Below are 14,289 nucleotides of genomic sequence, written 5' to 3'. Positions count from 1 at the left end.
AATACTGAGTACAGAGAGTGTAAGAACGGGTACGGGTAAGAATGACTTTAAGCCTATCAGTTGTTTGCCCTCCTGACCGTGTGGCTCAGTGGCTCACTGCTGCTGCCCAGGAGAGTATCATACCATATACAGAGCCCGGGAAAAGATCAAAATTCAAAACGAAGTATTTCTACTAAATACATTCTCACTTTTGCACCACCGTAAAGCCAAAAAATTCTAAGTTGAACCATCATGAAGTCAGGGACAGTCTCTACTTGGATCAGAGTACATTTTCCTAGATCCCATCCAGAAGGATCATGGCCCTATTGTGCTCTCAGTATGGTAGCCTGAGGATATCAACCCCCTTCTCACCCCCAAAGCACCAGTGGGGCCTTATTATTATACTACCACTGGGAAGCAGGTATTCAGCAGGACTTTGGAGGAGACACTACCTTCACAGATTTCTGATGTGAAAATCAGAGTGACTGAGGTTTGTGTTATAGAGAAGCTTGTAAATTTCTTTACTAGGTCCTTACCCCTGGGGCTTCCTCAATGATCTTCTGATGTCTCCTCTGTACACTACAGTCTCTTTCAAACAAGTACACAGCATTGCCATGGTAGTCACCAAACACCTGGACTTCTACATGCCTATTTAAAAACCCAATCAGAAAGTTTCCATTTGTAGAATAAACATTCTAGGGGAAAAAATTACATACATGAAGTGACTAGGAATTAAGAAAACACAGGAGACTATATTTATGAGTAGGGGCAAGTCACAAGTACAAACTGGCAAGGAAAACACTGACTATCTCACATCAAAATTACAAATTATAGTCACATTTCATGTATTCTCAAAAAGCCAATGAAAACTTTTTTATGATCAGGGGATTTTTATTTTATTTTTTAATTACTTTTTAAAAGATTTATTCATTTATAGAGAGAGAGAGCAAGTGGAGGGAGAGGCAGAGGGAGAGAGAGAATTCTGAAGCAGACTCCCCACTGAGCACGGAGCTGGACACAGGGCTTAATCCCTAGACCCTGAGATCGTGACCTGAACCAAAATCAAGAGTCAGCTGCTTAACCGACTGAGCCATCCAGGAGCCCCATGATCAGGAGATTTTTAAAAATCAGCTCTTATGGTCAGATTTTATAAACTCAGGCAGACTAAAAATGACAATGGCTCATCCATAATTAATATAAATCATTAATTTTTTAAAAATATTACTAATATTACATCATAAAAACAAAAATGGCACTTTAATGTTGAATCTAAAATAGTAAAATTATGAGAAATCATATTAAGAGTAAATGCACAGAACACTTGGGAAAATTAGGGTAACAGACCACTTGGTGAACATGAAAGCATTCTTCTCAGTAGGTTTATTTTGATACGTTCGCTCTGTAGCTCACCTCACATTTTCACCACCAGGATGTAGAAACGAGTGACCAGCAAATGTTTTTTCTGTTGACTTTTTAAAATAAAAATTGTCAAAAAGAAGAAATAATGATAAAAGAAAAACCAGGAAGGGTCTTGTAAATGTACTGTTAGCACAACAGCTCATTTCTGTTCCTTTTTGTTCACCTCACGAAGCCACTTCATTAAACCACTTGGAAGATTTTAGTTTCTTGATATACCATTTCTACTCAATGTTCAATTTTAGCATTTTCCAACCTGTCTGACACATTCTCTTGACAAAATAATAGAAGCTGATTTTTTCCTTTTGGATCTGCCTGAGTTTTCCTCCTTTTTTCATTTATCTTTAAGCTATTAATACCAAACACTTTTTTGCTATTCTTACTCTGGACAAACCATTGTCTGTGAGATCAATTGAGAAGAGAAAAATTTAGCCTCATTTATTCCTTCTTTAATGCTCTTCCTTTCTTTATGGAGATCCAAATTTCTGACCTGTATCACTTTCCTTCTCTCTGAAAAATTTCTGTTATCATTTCTTGCAAGTCAAGTCTCTGAAGACAATGTCCCTCAACTTTGTCTGAGGAAGTCTATTTCTCCCTCTGGTTTGAAGGATAATTTCACGGGACACAGAGTTCGACGTTATCTTTTTCTCTTTCGATGCTTTATAAATATTTCATTTCCCCCTATTCTTGCTTAAGCCTGATATATTTCTTACCTCGTTTCTCTATAGGTAAGATGTTCTTATCCCTCATGTTTTTTCTAAGATTTTCTATTGGTCTTTGGTTTCCTGCAGTTTGAATATGATTCAAAAAATGTTTTGATATTTATCCTGCCTGGTGTCCTCTGAGCATACTAGTTCTGTGGTTTGGTGTTTGTCATTAACTCTGGAACATTTTCAGCCACTATTACTTCAAATATTTCTCCTGCTCCTTTCTTTCTTCTTGTAGTATTCAAATAACACATATGGTTCACTTTTTAAAATTGTCCCACAGACCTTGGATATTATGTTGGTTTTCATTCTTCTTTCTCTTTGCATTTCAGTTTGGGAAGTTTCCACTGACATATGTTCTAGGTCACAGATTCTTTCCTCAGCGGCGTCCAGTCTACTGAAGAGCCCATCAAATGCATTCTTCATTTCTGTTACATTGTTCTTGATTCCTAGCATTTCCTTTTGACTTTTCTCTCATAGTGTCCATCTCTCTGCTTACATTTCCCAAATGTTCTTGCATGTTGTCTACTCACTCCATTAGAGCCCTTAACATATTAATCAGTTACTTGAAACAACCCTATATCTGTTAATTCCACAATCTGTGGTTCTGACGTTTGTCTCCTTACACCGTGCTTTTTCTTGCCTCAATTTTCGCATGCCTTGTAATTTTTTTTTGTTAAAAGCCAGACATGAGGTATCACTTTACAGTAACTAAGATAAACACAGACCTTTACTGCAACGCTTAACGTGAATCTGGCTAGGATGCTGGGTTTAACGTCTACAGTAGCTGTTGGTACCAGGGGCTTGTTTCCTCTAGTGTCCTTGTTTTGTTTTTCCTGTTGCCTTTGACTAAGAACTCTTCTTAAATAGAGTCTATGTCTTGCAGTTCTTTCAGTTGAAACCCTGTTATTATACTGGGGCCCTGGTGATGTGGTGGAAGGGTGCAGGAGAGAGAAAACATCCTGTGATCTAATGATGAAATCTCAGTCTTCCAGTGAGCCTGTATTCCTGTGTGCTTCAGGCTTCTATGTTCCTGAGCACCATCCGTTTGTATGTATGTATGTGTGTGTATGTGTGTGTTTATTTTTAAAGATTTTATTTATTTATCTGACAGAGAAAGAGAGCACAAGCAGGGCGAGCGGGAAAGGGAGATATTTATTTTTAAAGTAAGCTGTATGACCAGCGTGGAGCTTGAACTCACAACCCTGAGATCAAGAGTCACCTGCTCCCCTGATTGAGCCAGCGAGGTGCACGCAGAAGTGTTTCTTAGCATTTTTTCTCGCGTTATATGAGACAGGAAGGCTAGAGGGGGTTAGAGTTGGCTAACTGCCCTTTCCACAAGACAGAAGAGGTGCTGGCAAAGTTTCCCTTGGAGAGCTGGCTTTTGTTAGGGAGAATAGACCACTCTGGGCCTCTTTCAGATGGTTATTTTTCTCCTCCCTCTGCCCCAAAATGGTATGGAATTTTTCCTGGATTTTCACTGTGAGCAACTGGTGGTGTTCTTAAAGGAAAAACTCATGAAAATTTGGGGTTCCCCTAACACTGGACCTTGAGGAGTTTCTCACTATCAAGCTAGTCCACATCCAGACTCCAGTAATTTATCAAAATCCCCGTAGAAGTGTTCCTATCAGTTTCCGGCTCCAGCGGCTTCTGCTCTGGCCGAGCGGATCTTGGCTATGATTCACTGTATTCACCTGCAGTCCAGCCTTCACTCTAAAATTCACTGACTCATTTTGTTCAGATTTTTACTTGCTTCTTGGATGTGAGTGATAACTTCTAAGCTCTTTACAAGTTGGAACGAAATGATTTTTCAAATTCCAATTGTAAAATGTCGCCACTTCCACTTCCACTTATCTGTTAGCTGCTCCAGGGAAGGAGACAGTAGAGCACGGACTCTAGGTTCTGAACGGAACACATAAGAGGGGCACAACACAGCTCTTTTCTGAGTTCTCAGAAATTGGAAACAGTTGTTCCTTTGGCGGCTTACAAGGGAAACTTTTTGCGGATCTGTGTTCTGTTATGATTTCTGCAGTGATCATAGGGCTTCTGTTGTTTTCCTTTTTCTGACGGATCCTTTTTCTGTGCTGCCTTCTCTAACTTAGAGATTCTGCAGCAGGCTGTTTGAGAACCAGGAGACGCACCCGACCCCAGCAGCTCCAGTTCAGCCACTGCTGGGACCTGGCCAGACAGACAGGTGCAGCTGAGTCTAAGAATGCCTTGATAATATTTTCTAAGAGTTCTACAGTTTTTATTTTCCTATTTACATTTTTAATCCATCTAGAATACATATTGAATGTGAACTGCAAAACGAACCTGATTTCCTTTTTTATCCTCCAAAATAGTACGCTTTGAAGACTGTGTCTATCTCAGCCTTTCAGGGAAGCTCAATAGTTCTAAGTAGATTTATAAAACATCTTGATGTGTACTTTTCTGAGTTATAAGCACCACCTTGACAATCTTCCGGCATTCCATTCACTCAACAGCTGATTACATAGCCACATACAAAACAGTATAATTATCATGATATTACTAAAAAATGCAGAATAAATAGATACAGAAATACTATTACTTATATTAGGAGAAAGAGATTATGAGTGACTTTGTTTTCCATCTTCTATATTTTCCATGTTTACAATGTATTTATATTACTTCTATATTTCAAAAACTATTATTATTGATGCCCGTCATGAAGAAAGTAGCATGCCAGGTGATACAGAGGGGAAAATAAAAAGAAATGTACTATCAGGTCCTTGATTCCCACGAGCTTCCCAGCTACTGGGTGAACCAATTACAACATGAGGTAATATACAGCTAACACTTCACATGTAAAGAATTTACATCTTCAGAAAACGTTGTAGGCATTGAGTTACAGTCACTGAAATAGCTAGCTGACATCTCCACGATAACAAGAACATGCCAATTTGGACAATCAGCCTATTCTTTTTTGAAACATATTGTGAAAGGGAGCCCTCCACAGAGGACGGCCGCCATTTTGGCCTTACTTCCCACTAATACATGGCAGACTTTTAAACTATCAAATCTAAATGAATTTAACTTACCATGCCATGTTCAGGGACAGTTCCAAGTTTTGCAGCATTTGAAACAAAAGCAATTTGGGGGCCGTCTTTAAGGAGAATACAAAATTAGGTACAGGATTTTAGAAGAGGCTCACACAAGGGAAAGGCCTGAAGCTTTAGCATATTACCTTCAAGGTGAGTCCTCTCTGCTCATGGTTCCCAAGTGATTTATTCTTTATCAAGCTACTTGACTTATAGCATATATATATATGTGTGTGTGTGTGTGTGTGTGTGTGTGTATATAGTATGTGTGTGTATTTATATATAATTACCACAAAATCTTTGAAACAAGAAGCTTTTATAGTCAGTATCTTATTTTAAGCAATACATATGAAAATAAAATTCCAGAAAATAAAAAAATTAGAAATTCACACGGCATCTGTTAGAGCAGTGCCAAGAGAAGCAGTTTAGTACAATGATTAGAGTGTGAATTCTGAATCCACATTCAGCTTCATCACTTCCCAGCTGGGAGACCCCAAGCAAGTCATACGACCACTCTGTTCCTCAGGGTCCTCACCTGCAAAATGGGAATAGGGCCTACCTACAGGACTGTCGCAGGAATTAGATTAGAAGTAGGATGGCAAAATTATTTAGTATATGTAAAATGCTTAGAATGTGGCAAATGGTAATTGTGATATATGGGTGAGATGTTAGTATTATTATTTGTTAACATACCACTACCAACTCAATTTAGTATCTATTCCCATTCTCTGAGCATCTCAACTGATGTTTATAGAGTCTGTAAGATAAAACTAAATTTCTTACAAGGATTTTTTTTATTCTGAAAAAATCCCTAAGTTCCGTCAACGAGAAATGGATTAGGGGTGTCTGGGTGGCTTAGTCGATTAAGCATCTGCCTTCGGCTCAGGATCGAGCCCCGCATCAGGCTCCCTGCCAAGCAGGGAGCCTGCTTCTCTCTCTCCCACTGCCCCTGCTTATGCTTGCTCTCTGTCTCTGTCAAATAAATAAATAAAATCTTAAAAAAAAAAAAACAATAAGAAATGGATTGAATAAATTAATGGTACATCAATATCACGGAACCATTAAGCCCAATAAAAAGAATAAGGCAGACCTGTATTTACTGACATGGAAAGATGGCTATGATGTCATATTAGCATACGATACTATGTAAGATTGTACTCACTGTATTTGTGTGTGTATTTTGTATTCTGTGGTATGTATATAAATATTTCTATCCATGTAGAAAATGCTGGGAGGAGTGCATACCATATATACTAAGTGGTTACGTCAGGGGGTGGGACTGGGGAACTTAATGTACTCATGCACTATTAGAACTTTATATTTTATATAATTTGCATGCATTTCTTTTATAATTTGGTTTTAAAAAGCTGAGTCAGAAAAATAGCTGAACCCACCTTGGCGTGTCTACAAACTTCTCGATCAGCATCGCATCATCATTGAAAGACTTCTTAGCTTCTCTCCGTGCCGATTCTAACTGCTCTTGAAATTCTTCTTCAGATCTGACGATCCTCATACCCTAACAGGGCAAGACAGTTATGACCACAACCTAAATAAAACTAAGAAGACTAGCCGGAAGTGAAAACAGGAGCGCACACAATCTTACTTTTCCTCCTCCACCACGGACGGCTTTAATCATGACAGGATAACCGATCCTCCCCGCCTGCTCCCTCAGGCACTGGTCCGACTGGTCCTCGCCGTGATAACCTTCCACCACCGGCACTCCGGCGGCAGCCATTATGGATTTGGACGTGCTTTGGAATAAAAAAGGTGAGATGCCCCAATTCCAAGAATTATTTCATACAAGAGAAACACAAAAACAGCCCCATCTACAAATACAATGGAACTTTTTAAAATAAAACGTCCCACTGGTGAAGAAAAGACTAGTCTGAGACAACAAATATTAACGTAAATATTAAAATATTAGTTTTTCTATGATAACCAGGAATCCAGTTTTTCATGTGATAGCTTATCCCACCTTTTTAATCCCTAAAACTAATTCATATATTGATTAGAAACGCTAGTTAGATGAACATTTTCTGTAACTCAGGGGAGTGGCAGTTGAATAACTTACACTGAGGACAACCGGAGATTCTAATTACCCTGTCTCTTATAGGTTAAACAAACCATTTCAATTGACCTTCTTACGGTTATATTTAAAAGATAGAAATTAATACCTCTTTATACCCATGTCTTTAATTGCAGATGAAGGAGGACCTATAAAAAGAATTCCTTCTTGTTTACACAGTTCGGCAAATTCCGTGTTTTCTGAAAGAAAACCGTATCCTGGATGGATAGCCTAGAAGTGAAAATGAAAGGACAAACTTACTAGTACTCCACTGGCACGCTGTGCGAGGCAGGAGACGTCCTCTTCCTCTGGGGAAGCCTCTCCCTACGCTGGTGGTAAGTACACTATGGGCTCTATCAAAATCTGTTTATCATATGGTTTCACTCATTTATGGAACATAAGAAATAGGAAGATCGGTAGGAGAAGGAAGGGAAGAATGAAGGGGGGGTTAAGCGGAAGGGGGAATGAACCACGAGAGACTATGGGCTCTGGGAAACAAACTGAGGGCTTCAGGGGCGGGGACTGGGATAGGCCGGTGATGGGCAGTAAGGAGGGCACATACTGCATGGTGCACTGGGCACTATACGCAAATAATGAATCATGGAACTTTACATCAAAAACTGGGGATATACTGTATGGTGACTAACATAACATAATAAAAATTATTACTAAAAGAAAAAAATCTGTTTCCAAAGAGGTATCTGAAACATTCATACCAAAGTACCAAAGCCTGACCTGAACCAGAAAAATCTATGTGGTAATATATATACGACATAGAGTTTACCATTTTTACCACTTTTAAGTGTACAGTTCAGTGGCATTAAAGTACATTCTCAATGTTGTGCAACTATTACCGCCATCCATGTCCAGAATGTTGTCATCATCCCCAACAGAGACTCTGTACACATTAAATGTCAATTCCACATTCCCTGACCACTTCTTACTTTGTGTCTCTATGAATACCCAATCTAGGAACCTAATATAAATGGAATTGTACAATATCTGTCCTTTTGTGTCTAGTTTATTTCATTTAGTATCATGTTTTCGAGGTTCTTCCATGTTGTAGCATGTATCAGAATTTCACTCCTTTTCATGGCTGAATAAGAGAATACTGTGTATATTGTACATTTTGGTTTTTTGCTTATCCATTCATCTGTTGATGGATGTTTGGATTGTTTCTACCTTTTGCTTTTGTGAATACACTGCTATGAACATCAGTGTACAAGTACCTGTTTGAGTCTCTGCTTTAAATTCTTTTAGGTATATATCTATAAGTGAAATTGCTGGATCATATAGAAGAATCTATTATTTTAATTAAAAATAATACTGCTGTTAGGGTAGAGTGTCAATGAATATTTGCAAGCAGGAATAAAGGGCTCCAGAGTAGCAGTGGGGTGGGTTGTTGACTCTGTCTCCATATAAAGCTGGCCTAGAACTGAAACCATGGTACCCAAAACTGGAAAGAACACACTAGCACAGTAATACCCCATTTATCTTCAGGTCACTATCTGCCAATATCACCTTTCCAGAAAAAAAGCTAAGAAGCAAACAAAAAACCATATATTAGAGTCCACATATACTTAGTGAAAGAGGACCCCCCCCCCTCACATGTTAACCTAGTCACTTGCAACTTACTCAGAGTTTTAAGAAATGTATTTGTCTGGCTTTCTAGCCCACAGAAGAGGAAAATCAATACCTGAAGGACAGTAAGATTCCTAAGAGTAAACATACTCACAGCAAAAAGGAAGGATACAGTGGAAAGCAAAAAGCAGAACAGTCTTACATGATTTAGTGAGGGATAAAGCAACTTTCTCTCCAACCTCAACAGCCCTGATGGTATTTTTGTTCTTCTAAAATAGTAAGAATATATAATAATTATAACCAAGACAATGGAAAAAGGAAAAAGTTTAGCCAATACTATTTCAAAACATACATATTCAAAGAATAATTATGTTTTAGGGGCGCCTGGGTAGCTCAGCTGGTTGAGCAACCACCTCTTGATTTCGGCTAAGGTCATGATCTCGGGGCTGTAAGATGGAGTCCCATGGGGCTCCATGCTTGGTGTGGAGTCTGCTTGAGATTCTCTCTCTCCTCTCCCTTCACCCCTCCCCTGGCTTGTGTGCGTGCCCTCTCTTTCTCTTTAAAATAACTAAATAAATACAAACATACATACATACATACATACATACATAAATAAATAAATAAATAAAATCTTTTTAGAAAACCCCAAAGAATAGTTATGCTTCAAAATTAAAGGGGTACGCTTCAGACATCTGGGAAACTCATATGAATAGAACACCCACATCTTAGTGACAGCAAACAGCAAAACGCTAGATAATCACATTAAGATGTCAGTTTGATCAGTCTGATGTTTTTTAAACCAAAGTTCAATTTTAGTAATTTTACATGAAATGTCAAATATTATTTATGCGAGGCAGAGCGAGACAGGTCTACATCCCAGTCTTTCCAACGTCTGAACAGCTTTTTTCTTTTATGGTTTATAGTACATAACATTCACTCATTTACAGTTTGATTTATTCAGCAAATTTATACAACTATGCAACTGTTACTATAATCCAGTTGTAGAATACTTCCGTCACTTGAATAAGTTCCTCTGTGCCCTACGCATAATTGATTAATCCTTGCTCCCAGAACTAGGCAACTACTGACCTGCTTTTGGTCTCTTATAATTGCCATTTTTAGAAATCTCATATAAACGGAACCACATAGTCCACAGTCTTATGTGTCTGGCTTCTTTAACTTAGCATAACATTTTCTGGCTCACCCTTGTCGGGTGCCTGGGTAGTTCATTTTTTATAGACCTTTTTATATTTGTTGATGCACTGAATGGATAGCACACGTTTTATTTATCCATTCATTTGGATTTTTTTTTCCAATTTTGGACTTTCTGAATAATGCTGTCATGAACACTCATATACAAGTAACATATGTAAACGCATTTTTCATTTCTCTTGGTAAATACCCAGGAGTGCAATTGTTAGGTCAAATATGGTAAGTATATATTTAACTTTTTAAAACCAGCCATTTTCTAAAGTGGCTGAACTATTTTGCATTTCCATCAGCAATGCATGATGGTTCTAAGTTTCTCTATATCCCTGCCAACATGTGGTTTTATCGGTCTTTTTTTTTATATAATAATTTTTATTAATTATGTTAGTCACCATACAGTACACCCCTAGTTTTTTATGTAAAGTTCCACGATTCATTACTTGCGTATAACACCCAATGCACCATGCAATACGTGCCCTCCTTAATACCCATCACCAGCCTATCCCATTCCCCCACCCTCCTCCCCTCTGAAGCCCTCAGTTTTTATCGGTCTTTTTGACTTTAGCCTTTCTAGTGTGTACATAGTGATACTGCATTCTTAAAACATCTTCATTGACATACAACTGATATACCATAACCTTAGCCAACCCAATGACTTATAGTATTATTCACAGAGTTGGCAAACATTACCGTAATCTAAGACACTGAGTAAGATCTAATAACGTAACTTGTCATTACCCCCGAAACAAACTCCATGCCTCTTAGCAGTTATTTTCCATTCCCTACATATCTCCAGCTCTAGGCAACCACTGATTTACTCTGTTTCCATAGATATGCCTATTTTGGACACTCCATATAAACTGAATTATACAATACATACAGTCTTCAGTGACTGGCTTCCTTCTTCCACTGAACACAATATTTTCAAAATTCATCCATTTTTTACCATGTATCAGCACCTCTTTCCTTTTTATTGCTGATTTTAGGTTTATCTTTTTGTATATAAATATCCAATTTGTGTTCCAGCACAATTTGTTGAAAAGACTATCTTTCCCACTGAATTACTTTAGCTCTTTTGTTCAAAAATTAATTGACCATATATGTGTGAGTTTATTTTGGGACTTTCCATTCTGTTGCACTGATATATGTACTTTTCCTTCTGATACCATACTGTTGTGGTTACTGCAGGTTTATAATGAGTTTTGAAATCCGAGAGTCTAAGCCCTACAAATTCATTGTCTTTTCAAAATTGTTTTTTTTAAAGATTTTCTTTTAAGTAATCCCTGTACCCAACATTGGGCTTGAACTCACAACCCCGAGATCTAGAGTTGCATACTCTACTGACTGAGCCAGCCAGGCACCCCTCAAAATTGTTTTCACTATATACTAGACCTTTGGACTATTTTAGGACCAGCTTGTCAATATTCACCAAAAAAAACCCAATTGGGATTTTGATCAAGATTGCCTTAAATCTACCGATCAATTTGGAAAGAATTGTCATCTTAACACTACTGATTCTTCCAATGATATATCTATCCACTTATTTAGAACTTCTTTAATTCCTCTCAGCAATGTGTTACAGTTTTCATGCATAGATCTTAAACCGATTTTGCTAACTTTAGTGCTAAGTATTTGTGATGTTATTGTGAATATAACAGTTTCCTTAATTTCATTTTCAAAGTGTTGCTAGCTTCCCTTCTTTTGAACAGATGGTTAATTCAATAGAACTCTGATGAACTAGATATTCTCCCTTCATAACTAAAAAGAAAAGCACCTACCTTCTTGAAAAAAAAAAAAAATCCAGCCACACATTATGGTAACGACCTCAAGAAGTTTTAACTAGTTTATCTTAGGAAGAACAATTTAATATATCCAAGCCAAATCCAAATACTTGAGCATTTGAATATATAATAAAGGAAAACTCAATACTACTACTGTTACCAGGGGCTAATTTCTCTAGCCATCGGGCAGGTATTTAGCCACCAGTTCACCCTGGTAGGTCCCAGGATGGCAAGCCCGTTTAGATCCTTCATTCCATAGTACTAACATGCCATTAACAATAAAGACAGAAACCGTCATCTCCTATCCTTAAATCTCTGCCAAAATAATTTATTCCATGCTTTTAGTTTGTAACCTTTCTGCTGTACTTTTCAAGCACAGGTACAGATCCAAAGTTGTTGTCGGCTCTGCTCCCAAGCAGAAATGAGAGGTGCCCTTTCCTTGGTGGAGAGAACAAGCCATACTCTTTAAATTCTTATTACCCAGAATTTCCTGTCCACATCTCCGATACTTAAACATATGGATTTCCTTTTGGTCAATTACACAGATGACCAGCATTTAAATAACTTGCAATATTCATTAAAGTTACCTATCAGTGATTTTGAAATGCCTGTAATAAAGTTATTCATTGCTTGTGGTAGGTTAAAAGAAACTGGAGCACTTCACAAAACATTAATGCTCAGGAACTAATGCTGTCAACTGAGGGGATAAAAGTGTTTTTAAACCTTTCACTAAAGAATAATTCACATACAGAAAAGTGCCTGTCGTAAGTATACAGCTTTTATAAACAGTTTTCATGAACTGAATACACCTGTGTAACCAGGAGGCAGCTCAAGAAACAAAATATCACTAGTATTCCACGAGACCCCTATATGCTCTCTTCCAGTAACCACAGCGCCCTCCCCCAAGGCACTGTGGCAACAGTCTCTTAAAGGCTCCTCAGGCGATTCTAATCTCCAGCCAGCACTCACTACTCCATCTTTCCCAAGCAGAGAAGGTCTGAGACAAATGACAATCAAGAGAACTAGAGAACCATTACATTTTCTAGAGTCTCTCCAGTTAGCCATGTCAGCAGGCAAACCACGAGAGATTCGGCTCATGTGCAAATGTTACTCTAGCATCTGTAAAAATGCCTAAGTCAAAACGGCTACATTGACAGTTCTACATTTTGGGCAACCTTCTTTCAAAACCACTAGACTAATGTTACTCAAAGTCCTATATCAGAAAGATCAGTAAGTTTCTTCTTTAAAGTTAAAGCAAGGTTTGCTCCCCGAACAAGTATCCTTTCATTAGAGAGCCTCGTCAATCATAACCCACCAAATTTCCTTTTTGATCAGGATTCCAGGAAGAACTGAAGTAGGCTTCTTTGGCCTAAGTTTTCTGACTTAATTCCAACCCCTATCCCCAATAATAGTCCCATACTACTAATTTTTTCTGATGCTATTCTTTGTTTTACAAACATTACAGGTCATGTTTACAAGCCATCTCAAATCGTGAATATCCAGGCAAAGTGTGTGAAAATTATTTATTCTTTCTTCATCGTTTGTTAGTATAGCATGTAACATAAGACTAATCGAGATAGACACAGAGTTAATAAATTCCCCAGAATTAACATATCATTCACTTGCTACAGGGTTGTTATTTAAACTGAAAAATGGTCTCAGCAATCATTAAAAAGGGAGAAGATTTTAGGGGCACCTGGGTGACACAGTCGGTTAAGCATCTGACTCTTGCTTTCAGCTCAAGTTGTGATCTCAGGGTCATGAGATTGAGCCCTGGTCGGGCTTGTACTCAGTGCGGAGTCTGCTTAAGATTCTCTCTCCCTCCATCTCTGCCAATCCCTGCCCTCCACCCCCCTCCCCTGCTTTATCTCCCTCTCTCTCAAAAAAAAAAGGGGGGGGGGAGATTTTCACCTCTGAGGAAATAACTGATTAGAAATATCTGATTATAAAACAATGATAAAATAAGGAAGCTGGCTGGCCTACAAGAAACTTTTTTTTAAAGATTTAATTTTTTGAGAAAGAGAGAGAGAACTTGAGCAGGGGTAGGGACAGAGGGAAAGAGACTCCCTGCTGAGCATGGAGCCAGACATGGTACTCGATTCCAGGACCCTGGGATCATGACCTGAGCCGAAGGCAGCCACCTAACCAACTGAGCTACCCAGATGCCTCTACAAGAAACTATTTTTAATTAATTGAAATTTCTGATTAAATAATATCTTCCCTTTTACCAAAATGCAGGGCAACAAAGTTCTGGTCAGCCTGGTCTAACATAGGGCTGGAAGTCAGGAGACTCTTGTTTAATCCTCTCTTTCAATAATAAGTTTTGCTTTCAAGGTACCTGGGGATCTTAATAAAAATGCAAATTATGCATAAAAATGTAAATTACAGTGGTTTGAGATGAGGTTTAAGAGTCTGTATTTCTACTAAGCTCCCAATCAATGCCATGGACCATGCTTTCTGATTAACGAGACTAGATGATCTGGGGTATCATG

At 38.2% G+C, this 14,289-nt stretch overlaps 1 protein-coding gene across 1 annotated transcript in view; it reads right to left on the bottom strand.

Annotated features, from left to right (window-relative positions):
- MCCC1 (methylcrotonyl-CoA carboxylase subunit 1) overlaps positions 1-14,289 on the bottom strand; it is a 58,990-nt gene that overhangs the window by 33,846 nt on the left and 10,855 nt on the right. Inside the window, exons 5-8 of the mRNA XM_008705280.2 lie at positions 7,336-7,457; positions 6,765-6,912; positions 6,556-6,677; positions 516-627 (exon numbers count right to left, since the gene is read on the bottom strand). Coding sequence (XP_008703502.1) covers positions 516-627; positions 6,556-6,677; positions 6,765-6,912; positions 7,336-7,457 — 504 coding nt within the window. The remainder of the gene's footprint in view (positions 1-515; positions 628-6,555; positions 6,678-6,764; positions 6,913-7,335; positions 7,458-14,289) is intronic.

Source organism: Ursus maritimus, unplaced genomic scaffold (genome assembly GCF_017311325.1).
Source record: "Ursus maritimus isolate PB19 unplaced genomic scaffold, ASM1731132v1 scaffold_4, whole genome shotgun sequence".
Lineage (NCBI taxonomy): Eukaryota > Metazoa > Chordata > Mammalia > Carnivora > Ursidae > Ursus > Ursus maritimus.
Note: the sequence above shows the minus strand (reverse complement) of the source record. Positions and strands in the feature narration are given on the sequence as shown.